The sequence below is a fragment of the Lepisma saccharinum genome, chromosome 1 (assembly GCF_977018435.1).
Source record: "Lepisma saccharinum chromosome 1, izLepSacc3.1, whole genome shotgun sequence".
NCBI lineage: Eukaryota > Metazoa > Arthropoda > Insecta > Zygentoma > Lepismatidae > Lepisma > Lepisma saccharinum.
Window position 1 is genome coordinate 103,896,342 of NC_139229.1, and position 17,062 is coordinate 103,913,403.

The following is a 17,062-nucleotide window of genomic DNA, read 5'->3' on the forward strand; positions in this document are numbered from 1 at the left end:
ACAGTATGTCCAAATGGTCAATTAGAAGACTGAAAGAATAACAACTACAACCACAACCACTATATGTTGTCTTGGTATATAAATTATTATATATTTCTTTATTTATTAGTAGTGGAGTTAGAATGCATGCTGCGATCAGAAACTGAATCAGCATATATGTTTAGAACACACTACAAGCATACAAATACAGGGTCAGGCAGAAACAATGTACCAGTTTATTATAGTTCCTAAAGTAACACTACATAGGGAATGTAAAGGACGAGAGTGGTAATTAATAAATAACATAATGCCCTTTTATGACAATAATTATTTTTTGAAAATCACATCTGTGAGATAACCACCATCCTTTGTGATGCACTGACGGAGTTGACGAAGGAAACTGTCCATTACTTTCACCAGCATTTCAGGTGGAATTGCCTTACCTCTTCACTGATGCGACGCTTCTGAATCTCTAAGTTGGGGACACGTGATGCAAACACTCGGCTCTTGAGGTACCCCACAGAAAGAAATTGCAAACACTCAGATCTGGGGATTTCGCTAGCCATGGTACGTTCCCAAAATGTGAGATGATTCTGCCCGTGAACACCATACGTAATGTTGTCATCGTGTCTCCAGAGGTATGCGCAGTTGCACCATCTTGCTGGAAATAAACTGTTGACAAATCAACGCCCTGTCTCTGTATTTCAGATATCAGGAAACTCGTCAGTAGGCCTCTGTAACGTTCCGAATTGACTGTGACTGCGTTTCCGTTATGATCCTCAAAAAAGTAGGGCCCAATAATCCTGGAAGCCGAAACAACGCACCAAACCGTGACCTTTTCACTATGGAGTGGTTTTTCGTGGAGTTCCTGTGGATTCACATTACTCCAGTATCGCATGTTTTGTTTGTTGACATGGCCTGTCAGTTCAAAGTGTGCCTCATCCGGCATAATCAGGTTGGGAAGAATGTCCCTATTCTCGTCTAATAGGTCGATAAGGTCTGTACTCAACTGTTTCCGGGAGGAATAGTCACGGTCGGATAACTTATGGGTCACCTGTATTTTGTACGGATGATAACAAAAATCGCTGTGCAGAATGCGACGCACACTTCTGTCTGACAAGTGTAAAACTACAGCATGTTTGTTTACTGAACGCCTAGGACTCCTGTCAATAGCATTCCGTACCCTCTCAATGTTTTCTGGTGTCCGCACTGTCCTCGGCTTTCCCGGTGGCTTCTTATTCGTGGCACTTGCAGTAGCACGAAACTGATCAACCCACCTCCAAATTGTGTGCCATTCTGGTACTCTTCCATGTCTCCCAATGTTGAATTGCTGTCGAAACTTCCGCTGCGTAGCTACCACACTGTCACCACTTTTGAAATACGCTTCAATCACAAAAGCGTGATGCATCTTGGTCCAACGCTCCATTGTAACTAAAATGGCATCCTTCCTGCTACACTCTATCCTGTTCGGTTTTATGCTCACTGCGGAGCCGTACGAGCTACCAACCGTTCAAAGTGGTAGATTGTTTCTGCCAGACCCTTTACTTTTCTCCATTAATATATATATATATATAGGGTGTCATTTTAATGGCGCCCACAGACTACAGATTCGTATAGAAGACATCAAAACAAACAACTTTCCTCAATAACATTTTTCTCGTTGGTACGTCGATTCGACGCTACAGCCGTTCAAAAAAGATCATTTTGCCACCTGGTTGCTGGCAACCCAACACAACATTTGATCGTATCTGTGACGTCATTTCATGCGGCGAAACTGTGCAGAGCAGGGTTGCAAGGAACACACAAGTTTTGTGAAAATTCACAAACTACCAACCACATGATTAGGTGTATAACAAATAGAGAAACACGTCCAGTAGACCGAACATCATAGCCTACCAGTCAGAAGATCAGCAGTCATCTCAGGGGAAGGGGGAAGTGAACCAACGATATGATAAATGGTAAAAACATATTCAAAATTAATTGGCAATATCGGATTTAGTCTCAGCCTACATGTCAAATATCAACAACAATACATTTTATTGAACTTACAGCTTACATGTGGCTGTTTACGCCCAGCTACATGTCAAATATTTGCAAATCTCTTTGCAAGGTTGATATCTACAGGTTTGTGTCCAGAAGCCTTGTGGTACTTTTGTGCTGATAAAAGAAGTATCCGAGGTTCACGTTGTTACATTACGACTAAAACACTGACAACCACAGTAACAACGTAATGATGAATCAGTAACGAATATACTGCCCTGTTCACAGTTGCACACTATTACACGTGTATCCGGTGCATAGATAAACACAGTCGTCGGGGAGCTTGTTTTACTACCATTTTCTATTTTGTCATCTGCTCAGTGTGTCACAGACAACTAGTATCAGAAGGACGAAGTGGATAGACTAAATTGTAGATGCCAACTTGGTAACTAGATTTGCAAATATTTTACATGTAAGCTGAGACAAAATTCGATATGACCACTTCCACTTGAATTATATTTTCTTTCTACCATTTTTCGTATCGTTTGTTTACTTCCTGTTAGGTTACAGAATGTGTTTTCTAGTTTTGTTTTACGGTACATAATGTGGCTGATTGTAGATTGTCATTTTTCACGGAATATGAGTGTTCCTGGCAACCCTGGAATGCATCGCTTCACGATGGGATATGACGTCACAAATGCAATGAAATGTTGTGTGTGATTGCCAGCATTCAGGTGGCAAAACGGGCTTTTTTGAACAACTGTAGCACCGAAATGATGCAGCAACGAGAAAAATGTTACTGAAAAATGTTGTTTGTTTTGATGTCCTCTATACGTTTCCGTGGTCGTATGTCGCATTTTCAACGGAGAGGAAAGATAGATCGGCGTTACATAGAGTAGAGGCACAGAATACTGACCATAGCGTCTCTACGGTCAGCGTTGCCAGAAATAGTCGATAGGAAACAAAAGTACTTTCACCAGTGTTTACTGCAAGGTGGGTGGGTAGTTTCGGGGAGGAGAGGAAAGGGTTACTGGTTGGCTAGGTTGAGTCCGGCGTGTATAGTGGCGTGCATGCCTGCTATATAGGCCCTTTCCAATCGCCTGCAGAAAGACGTGTCAGAGTGTGGGTTCCTATAAACTATTTCTGGCAACACTGGCCGTAGATATATAAATATATATATATAGATAGATAGTATATATTTATAAACTGGAAAAAACAAGGTTTATAAATATACATGAATTAGAACACCTGAAAAAGAATAAAAGAGGGCCTGAAAAATGGATGAATTAAAATGTAACAAAACACAAAATAAAAATGTCTATATTTCACAGACCAACAGCATGTTCACTCAAGAAACAGAAGATGTAGCCAATGTAGCCAGATGATGGGAGAATATAACAATAGCCACTGCTATCTTCCCCCATCATCTGGCTACATTGCAGTACAATGCAGTATTTGTTTCTTCAACAAACATGCCACCAGGCTGGAAAATATAGAAATTTTCATTTTGTACGATGTTTACTGGTTCCTTCAATATTTATATGTGAATAATAACATATTTTCCAACAAAAAGCACAAGGTAGCTTCTAGTTCCTATTTTTTTTGGAACTAATGAGGAAAATTGCAGTGATAGTCGAGACTTCTCACAAGCTATAGTTTGGTTGGTAAATTGTAACTCAACATAGGATGAAACCCTGAAAACTGGCACTCCAACTGTACTTCTAGACAACTTCTGGCTTGAAAAACGTTACTTGATTACAAATTTACATGGTTTATCTACAAATTTAAGTTTACGTAGTTTGTTCAGTTTCATTAGTTCCATCAACTGCAGGTAGATGGCATTAAGGTTTGCTTGACCAAGGGTATCCAATAGTAAGAAGTGCCGACCTGAAATCAATGAGGTAACAGTCGTAGGGTGGTTAAAGTGGTTTCCCACCTGAATAAAACTGACTGCAAAGTTGTGACTTGCTAACAATCTTGAAGGGACCACTGAAGGAACTATGTGCTCTGCTTACGCAGTTGCCAAGTTCGTAGTTGCTGGCCTTACTGGACAAAGCTGATTGCTAGCAGAAAGAGTACAGCACGATAATGTGCAAATTGCTTCAACACACGGCAATTAATTTATTTTTTTCACCAGTCTCCCACCCCCCCCCCCTCCTCCTCCACCCAGGTTTAACTTGGAAATCATGAGGAGTCTGAATACTGAAGACTCATGTTCAATCCCTGGTTGAACCACGATTATTGCATATCATTTTCAGTAAGGTAAATAAATCTTTGATGTGTCAAACTATTTTACATAGTTGGTTCAGTTGCATTTCTTGTGCAAACAAAACTTGAGAGGCAACAAAGGAACATTATTCAGTTGATATGTGACAATGTAGGGTTGAAAATTAAAACCATAGTCTCATGCTGTTATAATTTCAAATTAAATTTGGCATTTTTATGAAATATGACATGATGTTCATTTGGGCATTCTATTAAAGGTAGGATTATCTAAATGCCACAATACTGAAAGGTTGGAATTTCATTGCAAACAGTGTCTTTAGCATACAACACTGATCACATGCGAACATGCCCTCAATAACAGGCAGAGTTAAATGAAAACAGAAGTATTTTCATTGAATATTTTACAAATAATTGTGTTAGTAATACACAATACTGTATATTTAAAAAAGTAAAGAACATGATAGGCATAAGAATAGTTAAAATTCACTTACATTAACAAAAGAAATGTTTGCAACAAAATTCTGTGTATTAAATTCAGCTGACAATTTCACATAAATTAATATGCAAGTCAAGTAATTTAAAAAAAAAATACTACAGTTGCTGACCCAAGGCAGTTTTGTTACACACTAAAAACACTTCGGACGTGATGTTTCCATCCTATATCTGAGGAAGATCCTGGTATAGGGTGGAAACCTCACCTGTGAAGTGTTTTTAGTACATAATGAAACTGCCTTGGTCAGCAATTGTAGTGTTTTTTTTTTAAATATGGAAACAAGGCTTAATAGTGTTATCAAGTTATTTGTATAAGCAATGTAGAATTACTGATTTTGCTTTATCAGTGAAAGAAGGCAACTTTCGTACTTTACCTTACACATTCTTCTACAACTCTGCATCCCATGCATTAACTCTCAATTTAATTTATATTTTAGAAAAATCAAAACTTACCTTCAGACTCAGTAGAACTGTCATCTGACGAGGAAAAGTACTTGGGGTCTATTCTCTTCCATCTACATCTACTATTTCTACTCTTTCGTCCATTTCGGTTCTTCACATATTCACACAGACTCTCTACATCTGAAACACTATGGGACTCATTGCTCGAATCAGTGTCCTCACTCTCGAGTAAATATTCACTATTACCTGATAATGATCTGCTACGCAATTTTCTCATGTTACCAGATGACTCCACCGACACTAGTGTGTCATCTTCAACCTTTTCTTTCTTCTTCGCCAATGAACGATTATCGACATTGCTTCTTCGAGATTTGTTCCGATTCTCAACATTTCCTGCGGACTTCTTGCAACTGCCTCCTCCTTTCTTACCCACTTGCTTCCTTCTTGTGGAAGGCATTCAGGCTGGGCACTGTAAATCAAGATACACATTTATTAGATTACGATATACAGGGGACTCTTCTTAATTCAAACTTTGAAAATTTGAATTGCTTTGTAGAAATTCGAATGAAAGTATATTCCCCTCGAAATTCCTATTGAAACCAATGTTAAAGATTCATGCATACTTTGAATTTTCATACCTTTTATTTGGATAATTCAAAGGCAGCTATCCAGAGACAGCAGTAGGAAACAAAAAGTTTGTTTGTTGTTATGCAGCCTCCACCCTCTCCTCAATAATGTGGGATTGCCCACCCCTTCTGTGTGCATATGTTCATTCTTTAACCTCCCCCCCTACAAGCCAATGATTTGTGAAAGTCCTCTTGTCCGCCCTCAGTTGCCAGTTGTGATTAGTTAGTGTGCGATGTTCAAAATGTCAAAGTATGGTAGGTGTACTAGACACTTGTTTCATGCAATAAATGAAATTGAAGATTTTGTTAAGCTTGTAAAAACAAACATCATGAACTTCTACAATTAAGAACAGGTAGATTGTTCCATGTATACGTGATTTGGGGTGTTATTATAGTGTACTTACTGAAACAAATCATTTACTGGTATAGGTATTTTCTACTCTTACGGCGGCTGATCCTACTATGCTGGCAAGGGAAGTGGGGAGCAGGGAAATTACCAATCCAGAACGATAAGAAACACAGCAGTCTATAGAATGAGGTTCATGTAGTACTTCTTGCTGCCGCATCGTAAATCTCGGTGCCACCGCTGTTGTCTGGTTGGTCTGTGGCGTAATCCCTGCTCCCAACTTTCCTTGCCAGAAAGAGGACCAGCCACAGTACAAGTAGAAAATACATATAGCATAGTTATTATTGGGAGAGGAATCGTTTCACTATGTAGACATGTAGAAAATACGGTAATTTCTTTTGTCAGGTCCACTGCATGTTCAATATTGTTATTTATACTGTAGTACAGATTTTTGTTTTATTGATTTTCTTTACCAATGTATGTTTTTGTTAGTTCGAATTTTGGACAATTCGATTTTTTCGTGATCTCGTGGAGTCTGATTTAAAAAGGGTCCACTGTTTTACAATTAGCCTTCCTTGTAGCGAAATGGCTAGTGCTCTGGCCCTTAATGCAAGTTCCTTGTAGAAAACCTCAAAATTTCAGTGTTGGTCCAGCATCATAAGGGGGATTGGGGAACTACTACAAAAAAAAAAGTATCGAAACTCATGTTAAGATATGTTTTGTACCATGAACTTATTTTTAATATGTATTACAATTAACCAGCAAATGGAGATTACTTAATAAGGCACTGTGTTTTCAGCATTTAAATGTCCTTTCCTTTGACTGTTGCCTAGATATTTGTGATAAGTTTCATGGTACCTTAAGGTTATTTCATCATCACAGACAACAGCGAAAGTAAACCACATGAAAATTCGCTTCAATGCTCTAGAAGGAACTTAGAGAACTTACCCGGTGGAGGCACAAAGTGGTTCGGATCCCACTTTAAAACTGTAGGTCCAGTCCCAATTAGCCTTACTGTGCATAAAGTGGACTTAAGACACCAAATCAATCAAGTTAAGTCAAGCATAAGGATGTTAAGATAACAAGTAATGCACTCACCACGCGGGGGACAGAACTTGGGAGGTGAATGATGAGAGATTGCCTCTGATTAACATGGAAAGCAAATACATGCAACAACCAATAAAGAAAACAAGCTTCCTACTTTATGGAACTTGCTGGTTACCCTTGTGTGCCCAAGTATAGGGACGGTATCAATATGATACAAGAATACTTGGCAAAGATTTGGTCTCAAATTGTAAATGATTATTTTCCTGTAGTTGACAATTTCAAAATGAAAATAAATGTCTGATGAAAGGAGCGTGTGTTCTTCTGAAACGTCACAAAGAAAAACTGTTTTCTTATGCTTGTAATAACCGTAAACTACAGGAAAATAATTCTATAATGCAAGCAATGCGTACATACAAGAAAAACTATTGTAAATGATTGTCTCATTCTTGCTCTTGCCTCAATATACAGTATATACCCAGCACAAAATATTTTGTAATAACACTTTTCTGCTTGATGCATAGTTTCGACGCTACGAGCAGGCACACCTCCAGAAAAGGGAGAGACAAAACTTCAAATTGAAAGATATAGATGTGTCGGTATTGTCTGGATCATCTACATCTGTATTTTCGGTATATCGACTCAATATTGATATTCAATCGATATAGAAAAATCTATAGCGCACAGCCCTGTATGCACCATGGTTTCCTTCATTATAAGGTGACAATGTTACCACTGTGTCAGCATGCTTTTCTTTCATCATTTTCTGCAAATTTGTCTCAACGTGCGAAACATAGGTGGAAATTGACAACACTGACTTTTTGGAAAGTTTCCCAAGTTGAATAGTATGTTTCACATGACACCCTAAACTACAATCAGTGGGTGCAAGGCAAGTGCTGCATTGGGTAACACCTGATCAGCGCATCAAGTCTCATCGCTGCTGTTTTTTCTGGTATTCGAGACCAGAGGCTGGTACTTCTATTCAACTAGCTCCCCAATTGTCTTCACAATGTTGGGTAAACACCAACATTTGGGGGGCTCCCACCAGGACTCAAACTTGGGACCACTCACAACAAAGGTAAAAGTGGTATCCATTTGGCTATGTGGGAGCCCCATATGACACCCTTACCACTTACAAATTTTGACTCAATATGGCATATTTCATGATGGTTTCTGGGGCTATGCATATTTGGTCTTTGGGGCTATGCGGGAATGGTTTTCGGGGTTCTGCGGGAATTTTTCTGTTAAGAAGGTTGAAACACTGATTTGCAGTTTGAAACACAATGCTAGTCAAGATTTGTCCGCCATTTTGCGTGTTCAGGAAGCGAGAAAAGAACGAACAATAATTACTCGTTATGCCGACAATAGATACTAATTTCGTTAAAAAAAAAGAAGCAAAATCCCTTGTTAAACAATCTTTCGCAATGCACAATAGGTAAGTACAAATGTCAACAATTACAGAATAAACGAATTACAGACATTTCCCGGCTTTGATAGTTTTACCGAAAACTGTTGTGCAAGCGGAGTGGAATAAAATAAGCTCTGAAACATGTCGGAAACTGGTTAATTCTATGAAGAACAGGTGTAAAGCAGTAATTAAAGCCAAAGGGTACGCATCAACGTATTAGAACTGTTAGTCAATTTGCTCTGAATATACTTTTATCTTTTGGTATCAGTTCGTTACATCGGAGACACTTTAAAATCGGATATTTTGTGTTTTGTATGATTCGTACTTATCAATTGTGTATTGCGGAACATATTTGAAGGTGCCATTAAGGTTTTCACACGATTAGAAACATCATTTACACTAGAATAAGCCATTTCTCGAAGTGTTATGGAACGCACATCATGGTGCGAGCCCCACAAACCATTCACGGACAGCCCTCAAAACCATTCATGAATAGCCGCAAAAACCATTTGGGATCGTATAACCATCCACGAATAACGACAAACACCATTCCTGGATAGCCCCACGGACCATTCACAGAAGGTTAGGTTAGGTTCAGTTACGTTAGGCAAAAATAGTTAAAAAATCGCATGGCTGAAATAGATTGAAAGATGAAAGAAAATACCTCGAAGAACTTCGACAATGCTACAGAAACCGATTTCCGTAAGTAGTTTAAGAACGAGTTTACAATACCGGACCACTCTCCAATTTATATGAAATTTTGTTTACTCAGAACTCCTAATCACGAATCTGCATGTAATAATTGGCAGTAGAGTATGGAAATCGAGAAAAAAATGAAACAAACTATGTTTTCTTAGCGTAACGTGACCCTACCATAAGAACAGTAGCTCCACGGAACACGCCATTTTCACAGAATGGGTGTCACTTATCGCACAACACTTTAGCAACATAGTGTTCTGACGTAACGGGAGAGAGCTTTTTCATGTTAGGCAAGACAAGGTGTAGTTCTCGTAGCCAATATTAATTTTTCTTTGTATTTATGCTAATGGTACCTAACCTAACAGGCCTAACCTAACCTCATAGGCATTCCTCGTCTGACGTCAATATTCAAGGTAGCAAGATTGTTGTGTGTAAAGGAAGACCATTAATGAATTGCGAAAGAAAGATGGTTCCCAATTGCTGTGTATGGACAATGACCGTGGTAGCTAACACGCAAGGTTATTTTACAAGTTCTACACGTAAATGTACAATTTTAACAAGTGACCACCAAATATGAACTACAGATACGTCATCAGGACAATGAAATTAGCAAGTAGACGAAATTTTATAGAAATTAGAGAGTGGTCTGGTATTGTAAACTCATGCCGTAGTTTCTCCTGTAAATTTCAAGAAAAGTGTCTCCGATATAATAAACTGTTACCTTTCTTTTATATTATTAAGTGTACGAATAGAAAAGTTGTACAAAAATTGCATGTTTCTCTTTCAGTTTCATATAATTGGAACGAGTTTACAATAGCGGACCACTCTCCAATTTATATGAAATTTCGCCTACTCACTAATTGTGAACTCCTAATCACGAATCTGCATTTAATAATTGGCGGTTGAGTATGGAAATCGAGAAAAAAAATGAAATAAACTATGTTTTCTTAACGTAACATAACATAACATATTATCGCACAACACTTCAGCAACATAGTGTTCTGACGTAACGGGAGAGAGCTTTTTCATGTTAGGCAAGACAAGGTGTAGTTCTCGTAGCCAATATTAATTTTTCTTTGTATTTATGCTAATGGTACCTAACCTAACAGGCCTAACCTAACCTCATAGGCATTCCTCGTCTGACGTCAATATTCAAGGTAGCAAGATTGTTGTGTGTAAAGGAAGACCATTAACGAATTGCGAAAGAAAGATGGTTCCCAATTGCTGTGTATGGACAATGACCGTGGTAGCTAATTTCGCCTACTCACTAATTGTGAACTCCTAATCATGAATCTGCATTTAATAATTGGCGGTCGAGTATGGAAATCGAGAAAAAAATGAAATAAACTGTTTTCTTAACGTAACATAACCCTACCATAAGAACAGCAGCTTCACGGAACACGCCATTTCCCCCCCAATGGGTGTCACTTATCGCACAACACTTTAGCAACATTGTGTTCTGACGTCATGGGAGAGCTCTTTAATGTTAGGCAAGACAAGGTAACGTGTCTCTTAGTGAAAATATTAATTTTGCTTTGTATTTATGCTAATGGAACCTAACCTAACCTTGTAGACATTCCTCTTCTGACGTCAATATTCAAGGTAGCCAGATTGTTGTGCGTAAAGGAAGACCATTAAGGAATTGCGAAAGAAAGATGGTTTGCTGTGTATGGACAATCACCATGGTAAATTGCAAGGTTATTTTACAAGTTCTACACATAACTGTACAATTTTAACAAATGACCGCCAAATATGAACTACAGATACGTCATCAGGACACCGAAATTACTAAGTAGGCGAAATTTTATAAAAATTGGAGTGGTCCGGTATTGTAAACTCATGCCCATTTAATTTATTGTCATTGGTTATACAGAATTTGGGTAAGATTTTATGTTCCTAATGATACTAGTTATTGAATTGTAAAGAAACAATTCCAAAAGAGCGCATTTCCTTTCAGATATTAAAGCATTTTCTTTGAAAACTCGTGTGTACGAATAAGAATGTTACATACTCTACCAAATCCCACCTTAAACAATGTTTCGCAATGCAGAATAGATAAATACGAATGTGACTAAATAAACGAGTGAGAGGTGTTCTCCCGAGATGAAACAGGTCCCCATCAACATCAAATTCGAAACAAAATCAAAACTCGAACTGGACAAAATGGGAGTAGGATTTTGCGAGCGGGGTATTGTAGATTACCTCTTTCAAATTTATAAAGAACAACTGCTGTGTACCTACAACGTACCAATCACAAATGTGTTCAAACAATGCCCATTATTAATAAAGCAGAACTTGACTTTCGACATAAAATATAAAATTTCAACGTGTTCTGTCAACATAATATATGGTCACAACGTGTTCTAACTTGTTCGTAACTCTCATCACTATTCAGCGTGTAAATACAGTACTCTCTACATAACATAAAGTAGTAGTAGTAGTACCTACAGATTTTTCTACAGTATTTACAACTTGTAAATTAGCATTAAGCAAAAGAAAACGGATTTTCCTCGAGCACACGCATTTCTTTACGTACATAAGAAAAGCGCTACTTCAGATATCCTCCATTGTTCATTTGCGCATTGACTTGACAATTGACTAAACGTACTACAACTTCATTCTAGCCTATCATGTTTTTTTTATTGAGTGTGATCAAAAATATATTGAGGAAGAATAAAAGAATAAATTAAACTGTCTAAAGTGATATAATGCCATAATAAACGTGAACATGAAATCAGTGGTAAAATATTTTACTAGTAGAGTTAGAGAATTCGTCAGGAAAGGAAGTTCTAATTTCATTATACAGCATAATGTTCTCAGTTTCATGCTTTGTAAACCCAAATCTTCACGAATAAGAATGATAGACTAATTTTATGAAAGAATGGATGGCTAATCAAATAAGAGTCATATGTAGAAAAATAAAGAGCAGCCACAGGCTGGCTGAACTTCGCCCATGGATAAAGAATTTCTAATTCTAATATTATTGAATTTTAGCTTGTGCAAATGCGCCGTATGAAGAGACATATAAAGATCTCCCACCATGGGTCTGCCTTGTTTCACTTCACTTCTGCAACCTTGTGTTCTGACGTCAGATGAGGAAATCGTACGAGGTTAGGTTAAATTCCATTAGCATAAACACGATGAAAAATGATTATCTAAGCCAAGAGAACTAAACCTAGCTAGCCTAACCTAACACCGTAGGCATGCATTTATCCTAAAATTAAAAATATTTCTCCCGTAACGTCAGAATACAATGTTGCTCATGTGTTGTGCGATAAGTACACCCTCTATATCATATCACAGATTAGAAATAGGTTTCATATGCTACTATGTAATCTGTGCTGCTGGAGAAGTGCCTAAACAACATGGCTGATAGTTACAGCGACGAGGACGATACAAGTTGGGTGTTTTATAAAGACAGACCTGATTGGAAAGATGTAGATCCTGTTCCACAAGATGATGGTCCTCATCCTGTGGTTGCAATAGCATACTCAGAAAAATGTAAGAGTTTGTTTGTTATGGTGCGATTCACGGGGGGTGATAGCGTGTAGGTGTAGCCCGTCATAAATTACTTTCTGTGCTAACTGCTATATACAGAGCATTCCCTGACATTCGCTAGGAGACTCGGCGGCAAGCTGCCCGACATCAGCGCTTGTCTCTCCCGGTGAACGGGTCAGCGACAGTCGCTAGAGTCGGCTATTAAAATTACAGTTTTCGTATTGTGTACTAACCTTTACAGAAGGTGTTGAAAATGATGTCCCTCTGCTGCAACACATTCCTTTCCTGGCATCTCCGAAGGAAATTGGCATTTGCACGTGCAAGTTCGTCTACTGTAATTCTCCCGATTTTTCGTACAATACTTTCTTTTAACTCACGGGTGGTGTGCGGATTGTCTTTTCTTTCCACTTTTATTCAGAACTGATGCCGGGTCGCTTGCCGCCAAGTCTCGTAGCGAATATCAGGGAATGCTCTGTATAAGTAAAGATGTAGAACCGATCTCCGTGGCGGAGTGGTTTTCACAGCATGCTACTACTCCAGGGGTTCCAGTTGGAATCTCAGCCTGAAGAAGGATGTTCTTTTATGAGTGTCCCTTCATTAAATTCATTATATATCTTTGCGATTAGCCAAAAGTGGAAGAAAAGCGGGTATAATTACAGAATACCGGGAGTATCTCGGATTGATTTCAAAGTATGGTAAAACTGTAATATGCGGGAAATCGCTCTAACTCGTTTGGTAAATGTCTGTTATATCGGAGACACATTTCTATCGGATATTTTCAGTTTCAAATGTTTCGCTCTTACCAATTGTGTATTGCGGAACATAGTTGAAGGTGCCATTATGCACGTTTGGAAACACTGGCGAGGCCGCGTGACTTTCGATGCTCACGCCATCTGCAGGTACATAATGGAAACAACGGCATAATGTTGTCACTTTGCACAAAATGCAAGTTAAGTTTATTATATCAAAATTTCTTATTTCTTGTTTTGGAGCATTCTACGGTGAGAGAATACCTCCACGAACTTTCAAAATGCTACAGAAACTCATTTCCGTAAGTAGTTTCTTCTGTAAAGAAGAAACGTGTCTCCGATATAACAGACATTTACCACTCATTTATTCTCTACTTTTTTACATTCGTACTTACCTATTCTGCATTGTGAAAGATAGTTTAACAACTGATTTAGCATTTTTCAATGAAATTAGTATCTATTGTCGACATATTGAGTAATTATTGTTCGTGAACACGCAAAATAACGGGCAAATCTTGACTAGAGTTTTGTTTCAACCTTCTTAACAGAAAAAATCCCGCATAGCCCCAAAAACCATTCATGATAGCCCCACGCACCATCACAGTGAGGTTAGGTTAGGTTACTGTAGGTTGGGCGATATAGTGAAAAAACTGTGTGTTTGGAAACACTTACCGGGGATTGCATCATCAGATGCTCGCAACATCTTGTTCAATTACATGGATGGAAATGCAAGCAACAGCCTTCATTCATCGGACGGACATTATTATAGAAAAATACATGATTTAGCAGCAAAATAGTTTTAAAAATGCGAGAAAACACTTCTATGAACTTCCGAAATTACACAGAAACTCAATTCCATAAGTACTTTCTCCTGTAAATTTGAAGTAATCCATTTCCCGCATATGACATTTTTACCAAATGTGAAATACCGTGCATACATTACCGCCATGATTGTCGATACTGATGGTCGCCATGTTTGATGATGGAACAAGTGAAGTTTGGGTAACGGTTCCGATTGTTTTATGGTTTCTCCTAGCACAAAGACTAATTATCATTAAATTTTGGAAATCATTGCCACACGAAATTTGAACCTTCACGGTTTGGACTCGAAGAAAAAGTTATTCATGTTGAAAAATGCAACTTAAAAATTACCTCATGCAAGCATGCACACTTCCCATGGACAAGATATTCTCCGTCGACAAGCGACAGTAAATATCATAGAAGCGTGGGAAGCTTTAATAAGGACGATTATTATTATCGTGGATTATATTATTATTATTATGGGAGAACCGGGATGTTTTTCCACCTATTCAAACTGCTCCGGCGTCCACCCAGCATCATATGAAGCTGGTACCTTGAGAAAACTTTGAGGGATAAAGGTAGCCAGTAGTGTGGTGCTGATCACATCACCCCCACCTTCAGCCGTGATCAAGAAAGTGTGGGGCCCTAACTCCACACCAAAATTCCATTATCTAAAATCCTTACCTAAAATTAATAAAGGGGTATGGAAAATAACTTTCCCAAAATAACTTCCATTTGTGTTTATTTTGTGTAGTAGTTATGCTGTCTAATGTGTTTCTGTTTGTCTTGTGTACTATCAGTGGTGTGTATGTATGTGTCTTGTGTTGTAGTTGTGCTGTCTAGTATGTTGGTTTTGTCTTGCGTAGTAGTTGTGCTGTCTAATTTGTTTGTGTTTGTCTTGTGTAGTAGTTGTGGTGTGTTTGTGTTTATATTTTGTTATAGTTGTGATGTGTTTGTGTGTGTCTTGTGTAGTAATTGTGCTGTCTAATGTGTTTGTCTTGTGTAGTAGTTCCTCCATTCATATTGGGGGTTAGGCGTAGAGCTGACAACTCTGCACTGTAAAAACACATGTCAAGAAACAACAATATAAGGCCATGGATGTTCCCAAGGTAAAATATTCCGGAGGCAAAATAGTCCCCCGTTCGGATCTCCGGGTGGGGACTACTTTGGGAGGTCTCTGGACCAAGGATAAGATCTACATTAGGAATAAGGATATTAAATTAGGCACCTGGAATGTTCTGAGCCTTTACCGGCCTGGGGCATTTCAGTGTACAGTTAATGAGATAGTGAAGTATAAATTAAATGTAGTAGCTGTCCAGGAAGTTAGGTGGCCAGGAGAAGGGAATTGTAAAACTAAAAATTATACTTTTTTTTATGGTGGTACTGAAAATCATAATTTTGGAACAGGCTTTTTTATAAATAATAGAATTATCTCAGCTCTTAAAACAGTAAAATTTATTAATGATAGGATATCATATGCAGTTTTACAGGGTAGGTGGTGTAAAATTATTTTAATAAACATACATGCACCAACGGAAGATAAAGATGATAATACTAAAGATGATTTTTATACAGAGTTAGAACAGGTCTTTGATAAATTTTCTCAGTATGATATGAAAATTCTGTTAGGTGACTGTAATGCACAGATTGGCAAAGAAGAGACATTTAAACCCACGATTGGTAAAGAAAGTCTTCATGAATTAAGTAATGATAATGGTATAAGATTGATTACTTTTGCAACCTCAAAGAATTTAATTGTGAAAAGTACCACTTTTAAACATAAAGATATCCATAAATATACCTGGTCTTCTCCAGATGGTAAAACTCATAATCAGATAGATCATATTCTCATTGATAAGAGAAGGCATACTAGTATAATTGACGTTCGTACACATAGAGGTGCTGACTGTGCCAGTGACCATTATTTAGTAATTGCTAAATTAAGAGAAAGACTCTCAGTGATAAATCATAAGCAACAAAATCTAAAAGTTCTAAAATTTGATACAGGAAAGTTTACTGATGAAAGAATGAAGAAAGATTACCAAATTAAACTGTCAAATAGATTTGATGTTTTGCAGGATTTAAATGATGATGAAAATATAAATGAAACAGACGTAAATAAGAATTGGGAGCACATACGTAATGCAATAGAATCAGCAGCTAAAGAAAGTATAGGATACCATAAACCGAGAAAAAGTAAGCCATGGTTTGATAATGAATGTCATAATCTAATAGAAGTAAGAAATCAGGCTAGACTTAGGTGGTTAAATAACTCTGATGATACAAATCTAAACAATTATAATAGAATAAAGCGAGAAGTTAATCGCACGTTTAGAAGTAAAAAAAGAGATTACTTGAAAAACAAAATCAAGGAAATTGAAACAAACAGCAAAAATAAAAATATCAGAGATTTATATAAAGGTGTAAATGAGTTTAGAAAGGGGTGGCAACCTAAAGTAGACTTGATAAAAGATAAAGACGGTGATTTTCTAGCTGACCCAAGCGATATTCTAAATAGATGGAAGAACTACTTTAATGACCTTTTAAATGTCCATGTAGGAGATAAATCAGAAGTGAATGAAGTACACACAGCAGAACCTTTAGTTCCAGAACCTAACTTGACTGAAGTTAAAGATGCTATTAAAAGGCTAAAGAATAACAAAGCACCTGGCATTGATTTAATACCAGCTGAGTTAATTAAATATGGTGGAAATTCATTAATATGTCAAATTCATAAATTAATTTGTTTAATATGGAATAAAGAAGAAATCCCTCAACAGTGGAAAGAATCCATAATTGTTCCTGTGTTTAA

At 37.6% G+C, this 17,062-nt stretch overlaps 2 protein-coding genes across 2 annotated transcripts in view; one reads left to right on the plus strand and one right to left on the minus strand.

Moving 5' to 3' along the window:
* LOC145998900 (uncharacterized) overlaps positions 1 to 11,770 on the minus strand; it is a 94,970-nt gene extending 83,200 nt beyond the window's left edge. Inside the window, exons 1-2 of the mRNA XM_083135644.1 lie at positions 11,651 to 11,770; positions 5,131 to 5,548 (exon numbers count right to left, since the gene is read on the minus strand). Coding sequence (XP_082991770.1) covers positions 5,131 to 5,536 — 406 coding nt within the window. The 5' untranslated portion in view covers positions 5,537 to 5,548; positions 11,651 to 11,770. The remainder of the gene's footprint in view (positions 1 to 5,130; positions 5,549 to 11,650) is intronic.
* Positions 11,771 to 12,523: 753 nt separating this feature from the next.
* The window catches only part of Fnta (farnesyl transferase alpha), a 40,754-nt gene continuing 36,215 nt past the window's right edge, over positions 12,524 to 17,062 (plus strand). Inside the window, exon 1 of the mRNA XM_083119826.1 lies at positions 12,524 to 12,703. Coding sequence (XP_082975952.1) covers positions 12,568 to 12,703 — 136 coding nt within the window. The 5' untranslated portion in view covers positions 12,524 to 12,567. The remainder of the gene's footprint in view (positions 12,704 to 17,062) is intronic.